The sequence below is a fragment of the Arachis ipaensis genome, chromosome B10, assembly GCF_000816755.2.
Source record: "Arachis ipaensis cultivar K30076 chromosome B10, Araip1.1, whole genome shotgun sequence".
NCBI lineage: Eukaryota > Viridiplantae > Streptophyta > Magnoliopsida > Fabales > Fabaceae > Arachis > Arachis ipaensis.
This window is the reverse complement of record NC_029794.2, coordinates 8,551,042-8,559,614: the sequence shown is the minus strand read 5'-3', so window position 1 is coordinate 8,559,614 and position 8,573 is coordinate 8,551,042. Positions and strand designations below refer to the sequence as shown.

Here is an 8,573-nt window from a genome sequence, read left to right as displayed (position 1 = left end):
AATAAATTTATTTTATATATATATATAATTTTTATATTAATAATATGAATAATTATTCAAAAGAAAATATATAATTATGATTCAGCATTATCAAGTATGCATCATATGTATGTAATAGTCATTAACAACTCTAACCCATAATAGACTCTTGAGTGTTGAATCCCTTCATAGCACAAATAAAGAAAGAAAAAGAAAATGAGAAAAAAGTGAGATGAGTACCTGACTACTTGGACACATACATGTTACAGCTCATATATGTGTTTAAAGAAGTGTATGAGATGAGAGTCATGATAAAAGCTTAAAGCTGATCCTTTCCTATTAATATTGTACTCCATTACAATCCCCTAAATCTAATGGTGACTTATTCTGTCTTCCCTTTAGAGATATATGACAAAAGTTTATCACTTAAATGACACAGATCATGATCTTCAAATTAGAAACCTCTCTTTTATGGTGGGAGAAAGTTGAACTGCCATATATATTTGAGTTAAAGGGATAGTAGTCGGTGGTGTTAGTTTTTATTTTCTATACGATCACCTTTTTTACCTTACCCTTTCTCAATAATTTTCTTTAAGGAAAAAACTCTATACTAAAATACATTTACAAGTTTAATACTAATTAGTTTAGTGTGCTATATTCTGTTTTGTCATCATCAAGTAAATTTTAAACCATAATTTTATTGGATTTAGGAAATTATTTAAGGAGTAATACTATACATTTAAATACTTTTATGAATTAAGTCCAACTAAGTTAAATAATAAAATTTATAACAAAAAAAAAATTAATAAAAAATAGTTAAAACTTGTCTTATTTAATATTTTATTAATTATCGTAATAATTAATGAATGTTAGATAAAATAAATAATGACTATATTTTATTAATATTTTTTAGGAGTGAGCACAAATAGTGCATATCCGATTACTCGTTCGAATCCGAATCAAACCAATTAAATTAGTTTTGGAATCAACGGGTAATCGGTCCAATCCGAACCAAATTAAACCAATGGTTCTTTCTAGTAATTAGTTTGGATAACGATTTTGGGATTGCGGAACCCAAACCAACCCGTGTACTCGACTATGCATTAATTAAATAAAAAAAAATAAAATTTAAAATATATATATATGCCTTTTAATGAAGGATTATTTAGTGAAGACTTTAAAAGATTGTTCCTTCGAAGGATTATTTCTATTACATTTTTGTATTTGGATTTTAATGTGTTTGGTGTTTAACATTTTTGGATTTTAATGTCTAATATGTTTAGATTTTAATGTGTTTAGTTTTTAATATATTTGGTGTTTAACATGTTTAGATTATTTCTATTGATTTTATATGTTTATTGTACTTACAGAATTTTCAAAAAAAAATATTTTATTTTTTTTATGAATTTCTGTTTCATCGGGTATTCAATTATCTGAACCGAACCAATCCGTTTTTAATCGATTTAGTTTGATTCGAATACATACACAAAAGAATATAAATTCAAACCAAACTGAACCAATTATAATTCAATTGATTCGATTCTATTTTCATCCTATACTCGAATCAAACGAATTCGTGCTCACCTCTATTTTTTTTTTTTTTTTTTATCAAACGTTCTCCTAAAAAAGTATATGGTCCACACAGCCTACAGTCCTTTTGTTCCCTTCTCTTACCTCATCATTACACTTAGCAACACAATTCCCAAATCTCCTCTCAACTTTTATTATTATTAACCAATTGCTAGATATTCATTACCCTTGATTAGAGTAAGCTTTTGTTTAAGTACATTTCTCAACCGTAAAATATGAGCAATCATAACCGCAAATGAGCTTTTAGAATCTTAAATTCTTATTATAATGACTAATAGATAAATACCACAGTTTACCAAAAAGAATGAGTAGATAAAGTAGCTCAGGAACCATGTACTTTCTGTTCCTTTCCTTCGTTCGGTGAAAAGGACATACGAATGCGCAGATATGAACACAGCCATAAGGGAAAATATAAAGTATACAATGTTCTATACATAAAAATATTGTTAAACTAACTAAAAGTTTCTTTTTCTTTTTTAATTTCTCCTCCCTTTTCTTTTCTTCCTTCAATTTTATCGTCAATGAGAAGTGTAATTATTGTCATCACATGAATTCATATAAGCTTTCATGGGAGTCACATTAGGACAATTATGTGATCCCACTTTTCCTTTGGGTACATATGGGGATCACACTTTTTTATACCTACAAGTCCTCAACTACCCGATAATTTATTGGTTGAGACATTATTAATATCATTATAATGAGTGAATAAATTGTAAGTTCAATGCATAGTGCCCTTGGTCATTCATACAATAATACTAGTAATAATTAATCTTATAACCAAGCATATATTGATTGTCTCACTAATCTCCTTAAATAAATATTAAGATTTAAATTCTATTTATTTATTAATGATAAATTTTTAAATAAAATTTGAATTCGTCTTGAATAGAATTTTTAATAAGAAGAAAAGGAAGAGCTATGTTGATGATAAGGAAGAAACAGATATATATGTGGTGAGAAAAGTTGAGCTAAAGTATTTACATTCTTAGAAGTATTGAAAATGATGATGACTAAGCTTATAGGGTTGATCTCTTTCTTTCTTGGTTAATCTACTAGGCATGAAAACCCTACTCCTAAGGATGTTATTATTGATATGATTAGGCACCTCGGGTGGCTTAATAGACCTAATCAAAGCCCAATTAAGAGGCTTAAAGAAGTCATGCCTCTTAATCTCAAGAGAACCCATGCAACTGCCAATCCTCTTGTTTGGATTCTTGACCAAAAGCTTGCTTATAAGATCTTGAACCTTCACCATCTCCTCATACTCCTTGCTACTAGTAACCGCAATCCTTGGAAAAACCAATGGCATCTTGAGAATATTCAACAGCGTCTTCTCATTATTCTCGCCTTTGAACGGCGTTCTTCCGTACAACATCTCATACAAGAACACTCCGAAAGTCCACCAATCCACGGCGCTGCCATGGCCTTGACCTAAGATCACTTCCGGCGCCAAATACTCGTGCGTTCCCACGAACGATTTCGACCTTGCTTCTATTGGCTCCGCTACGAGCTCTGGATCGAGTTCTTCAACTTGGTTAGCGTTTTCTGTTATGACGGTTGTAACGGTCGGGGAACGTTTCTTGTTTCTTGATGAAGATAGTGAGAAGCATGAGAGTACTGGCTGGATGGGTGCGGTGGCGCAGGATCTGGTCTTTGTGGACTTAATGGTGCGTTCCAATCTGGTGGTGGTTTTTGTCCTTAGGAGCTTGGGAACGACGTCGCATTTGAGAGAGAGATCGAAATCCGATAGCATTATGTGGCCGTCTTCCCTCACCAGAACGTTCTCCGGCTTCAAATCCCTGTACACTATCCCCATCATGTGAAGATATTCTACCGCCAAAAGTGTCTCCGCTCCATAGAATCTATCAATTTCTTAACTTAATTAGCACCATTCTATCATGCATATATTAAATATGATTTAGTTAAAACATGTAATAAGAGAGAGAAAGTGCTTACTTAGCGGAAGCAATGGAGAAGCGCTTCCCGGGCTGGCGTTGGCGAGCGGCGTACAAGTCGCCGCCGGGGCAGAACTCCATGAGCAAGCAAGAGTAATGAGAAGCTTCAAACTGAGTGTACAAAGTTGGCAAGAAAGGGTGATCAAGCATTCCAAGAATCTCCTTCTCCATCTCCGCTCTATGAAGCTTCTTCCTTATGGCAAGTGCTTCTCTGTCCACAACCTTCATGGCGTAGAAGCACTGCGGAAGCCCCACCACCGGGTTCCTTATCTGGCAAAGGTACACGTTCCCTATGTCGCCGCTCCCCAGCCGCCTCAGCAACCGGAAGTGGTCCAGCCCCACGCGCCCGTGGTGGCTGAGGAGCCGCTGCATGGCCTCCCATGCAACTTGGTTTGCCTTGTGCGGCTTGCTTTGGAGAGAAGAAGAAGTCAGAAACAAAGGGGTGTCTGTGATGGCGGAGGACGACGAGAAAACGGAGACGGAGCTCTGGCGGCGGAGGCTGCTGAAGCTGAGGTTGCTCATCCAGCTGCGGGTGGATTCAGGGAGGGTGGTGGTGGTGGTGACGGAGGAGGAGCTGCTGTCGTAGTCAGGTTCATTATTATTATCTCTTGAGGGTGTGGTGATGATGGTGGTAGCCATGGTGTGTTCTAAGGTAACATATGTGTTATGGAAGTGTGTGTGGGTGTGGGCTTCACATTTTATACGCACAACCAACCCTTCACTTTAATTTTGTTGCCATTCAAATCTTGCACATGCCACACATCAAATAAAATGTGACCTGGAATAAGAATCAATATAATACATCAACTAACTCTTTATTATCATTACTATTTCTTTATAATAAATTTTCACAATATTACTAGGATTCTTTCTAATATTTTCAAAATTGTTTACCTTTTTTCTATAATTTTTAAGAATTATATTTAGTATAAGAATGAAGTTTATTATTAATTCAAACTAGCTAACAGGATCACGTACAACAAAACAAAAGTTTACAAAAGGAGTGTCTGCTTTTACTAACTTGAAATGTCATTAAGTCTGTGTACAGTATATTGAACACATTAGAGAGCCCATGTTTCTTTCGGTATCAAAAAGTGACACTTTTATTAATTATCATTCATACATTTCACTCGAACAAATATACATCCTTAATTTTTTTTTTCCGGTGTAATTAATTAGTTTTTCTGATAGCGTTTATTCATAGGAAAATAAATTGACATCTGTCTTAGATATAATTAAAATTAAAAGAATCTTTTACTGAATGAGAGGCTACACGGGCAGCAACATATTGATCCTAATTAAGAAAATTTTGTTTCATTAAAAATTATTATTATTTTCTGCGGCAGGTAATAACGTTTAGCCTTAAATGAATCTTTAGATTTTTATGGGAGCCGTGGAAAATGTTTTTATTTCTACTTCATTCTTTATTGAAATGAAATAATATTTTGTTTAGGAAGGAGTGGTGGGAAGAGGGGTATCAAGGCATTTTTTGGATAGTCCTCACGTTTAATTCTTCTTCTTCGGATTTGTATAGAAAATAGAGACAGCCAAAAAGGGATATATGAAGTAACTAAAAGCTTTTGGTTTTCTTTCTTTCTTTCTTTTGTTTGAGGCATGCTCTTAGTCTCAGGCAGTCAGGCCAATTGCTGACGAACCCACTAGTTCTTGTTCTCTCTAAAGCGGTTTTCCAAAAAGTAACGCCCATCAATTCTAATATTATATATATTTTTCTTGCTAAATGAATATTTATCGTTCTCTATATATGTCTCTTTAATTGAGGTATGCTTCAAACGATTCTTTATTCTTCTATCTCCAAACTTCTCCATCCAAACATATTCTATAACCACATTTCGGGGATGCAAACGTATATGCTGATGAAATTATCAATTTATCATTAAAAACTTTTCACAGATAAAGTTGTTGAAACATAAAAATAAATTATATAGAACTAGTTCATACATATACAAATTTTCATTCTGTTTTTACAAGAGAAATACTAAAAGGCTATTAAAATTTATTATTTTTGACAAACAATTAACAAAAAATATAGATTAAAATATATTGTTGTCAATGACTAAAAATAATAATAAACTCTAATGATCTTCTAATATTTTTCTCTCTACAGGCTAATGTTATTCATCAAGAATGTGCTGGAAAGCTAATTTTAGGAGTTGAGAAGCATATTGATGGATGTTACATATATGACATTTCCTGGCTAACCTTGCCATTGGTAGAACAAGTCCAGAAACACTTTTAGGAAGACATCATTATGGAGTGCACCGTATTATATATAGAAAGAGCAGAGAGAAGTACATAATAAAATATTTGGTAATAATAGATAGTGTTATGCCTACAAATTATTCTCTCTCTTATTTTAGTATCCACTGTTCACCTTCAATTCATATTTGGTAAATGATTGTCAAAAATGATCTTTTTGGGTGCATTACAGATATATAAATTACTTCAGTCCAAAGTAATTAGTAAAAGGATATATAAACTAGTAATTAATTAGTTAATTTTATTATAAACCGAAGCTTTTAAAAGTGAATTGGTCAAAAGCAAGCTCTCTTTGTGTTTAAAGCTTATGTAAACCGCATATCAAGAATAATTTCTTTTCTTTTTCTATTTATTATTCGAATAACAAAGCATAGAAAGCAGGAGCAGCATGCAAACGACATCGTAAACTCTGCCATATATTGATCATAGAGATACCTGGTTCTTCTTGTCTAATACTCCATCATATATTGAAAAAATTAAATAAATGGTATATAGCAGCTAGGAATGAGGATGCACGAAGAACCCGTGTTCCAAATTGAATTCACCACCTCAATTTGAAATGGGGGGTTGGAAATTAAAGTAGAGTTAGTAATATAGCTTATGTGTCTACGTATGAATGATGATGAGTATATGCATAAGAAATTACGGTACGGAGTAGTAGTAGTAGAGTAGTGATGTTAATTTATGATTTATGATATTCTTGCTATGCATGTGAACTAATTATGAATGTAGGGGACCTGTCTTTGGTCACTTTTCTTGGGTCCATACTTGCGCCCACCACCTCTCCAATTATATACATATCTATATATCTCTTGTATTTGTATATACTTAGTGTATGTGATGCTATTTGATGATGTATATATGTAGTACTTGTCAATGTAGTTGCTGATATATATTCCTATAATTTACTCTCTTAAATTTTGTGTTTTTAACCTAAAAATTGGTGTAGAATAATATTTTGAGTAAATCACAAAAAAATGGACTCGAATCATTTGATGTTGACAAAAATATTTTTGAATTTTGTTATTTTTTATCTATTAAAAAAAATATGACATGACTCAGTCATTAATGTTAGAGTCTAAATTGTCATATCGTTCTTTTTTATTAACGTAAAATGTCTTAATTCATAATACGTTTTAAAATAATTTAAAAATATTTTTGTTGATAATAAAAATTAAAGATATTCTTATCATTTACAAAATAATTTAGATATATTTTTTATAGTTTACCTGATGTGTTTATAATAATGTGTCTATGTATGTCATCATATTTGAAGAATGTATATCCTAGTTTATTAGCTTCAAGAGAAACTAGCTAACTTCAATGTGATGAGTGTTAATTATTAAATCTAACTTTGTTAGTATTTTAGGGAGGCTTGGCTGCATCATATTCCTCGCTTTTAAAACTTTATACATCAGTCAAACAAAGAGTTATCTCTTCCTAAGTCTTATGTATCTTTTTTTTTTTTGTTTCCCCCTAGAGTAGAGTACATACACTACTACTAGCTGTCACATATATCCCATTTCATTATGCTGATCTTGTGGACCCATAAAATATACACTCTTTTTCTTTCACATTTTCATTTCCATTAAATTAATAATAATTTGATCACATGAACAGGCAGGGAAAGTAATTATCTAAAAGAGAGGAATTCAAGCACAACTTATTCATGCAAAATATTTTGAGGATGGATTAATTTTGAATTGGAATTGGATGCATCATGTATATATTTTGTGGCATTGATTATTCAATGGCAACACAAATCTTGTTTCCTACTTGGTGGATTATCTTACTTTGAATTCTTGCTTCATGAATTTCACATAAAGCCAATAACTCTAATCATTATTCCATACATGTAGCTCTATTAATGTAGTTTTTAGAATTTGTTGGACTTTATTTTTGTTATCTGCAAGATCTTGTCCTTTTGGTTACAATTTGAGGCAGCAAGAACTGAATGATGATTTTAATTTTGCAGTGATTCAGAGTGGCAAATATATAGGAAGACTCAAAGGTCCATAACATACTTCTCCCCAACCCTTCAAAAGTGCCATCACTCTACACCCCACCACCCTTTTATGATGTCTTCTTGTTTTTATTGTATAAAGGAAACGAACCCGCAATCAAATTGGGACAAAAGTTAAACACAACAAATAAATGTCATTCATATTGAATAGACAAGTGATGTACTTACTGCCTTGCTCTGGACTTGGATGCATGTTGGGTCATATTTTAAGTAATAAAAGATGTAGTCTTTGATAAGTTATTGTTTTTTTTTTTTTCACTTAATCTATTGATTTGAACTCTTCTTAGGTTTTGAAACTTGATGTTGTTGTTTTTTATGGTACTAAGAATAGGGGTTGCAATATGTATCCTACCCACGGGTATCTAATCCGACCCCACCCGATCGGGTAGGGTTGCCAACCCGATCCGCAGCGGGTAGGGTAGGGCGCGGGTAGAGTTTTCGTGCGGGTCGGGTAGGGTGAGGGTTGAGCCTCAACCCTACCCGACCAACCCGCACTCTATATATGTTTATGTTATATATTTATATAAAAATATGTTTTAAGTAGATGTTGAACCAAAGACCTCTCACTAAATGTAAAATATCTTTAACCACTAAAAGAAAATCATTAATTGATAATTTAATATCTTTTTTTACATAAAAATCAGTTTTATTTTAAATTATCATCCATTTTTAAAATAATGTTATATATTTTTTATAACCTGCGGGTAGGGTCGGATACTCGCGGGTTAAGAGCGGGTAGAGTTAGG

At 32.7% G+C, this 8,573-nt stretch overlaps 1 protein-coding gene and 1 long non-coding RNA gene across 2 annotated transcripts in view; both read right to left on the bottom strand.

Moving 5' to 3' along the window:
- Positions 1-7,608, bottom strand: part of LOC110267651 — an 18,561-nt gene extending 10,953 nt beyond the window's left edge. Inside the window, exons 1-2 of the long non-coding RNA XR_002355502.1 lie at positions 7,598-7,608; positions 7,304-7,305 (exon numbers count right to left, since the gene is read on the bottom strand). This is a non-coding gene — a long non-coding RNA (uncharacterized LOC110267651). The remainder of the gene's footprint in view (positions 1-7,303; positions 7,306-7,597) is intronic.
- On the bottom strand, positions 2,474-4,280 carry LOC107624329 (protein kinase PINOID 2). The gene is made up of 2 exons (XM_016326831.2): positions 3,529-4,280; positions 2,474-3,434 (listed from the first exon to the last, which is right to left on the bottom strand). The coding sequence occupies exons 1-2, from the start codon at positions 4,164-4,166 to the stop codon at positions 2,558-2,560; spliced, it is 1,515 nt and encodes a 504-aa protein (XP_016182317.1). The 5' UTR covers positions 4,167-4,280; the 3' UTR covers positions 2,474-2,557.

What these genes read in the sequence shown, in the direction of transcription:
- LOC107624329 (XM_016326831.2), bottom strand. Translation starts at nt 4,166, where the DNA reads ATGGCTACCACCATCATCACCACACCCTCAAGAGATAATAATAATGAA. An exon ending in TTCTCCATTGCTTCCGCTAA is followed by an intron (nt 3,435 to 3,528) that starts GTAAGCACTTTC and finishes AGAAATTGATAG; the next exon opens with ATTCTATGGAGCGGAGACAC.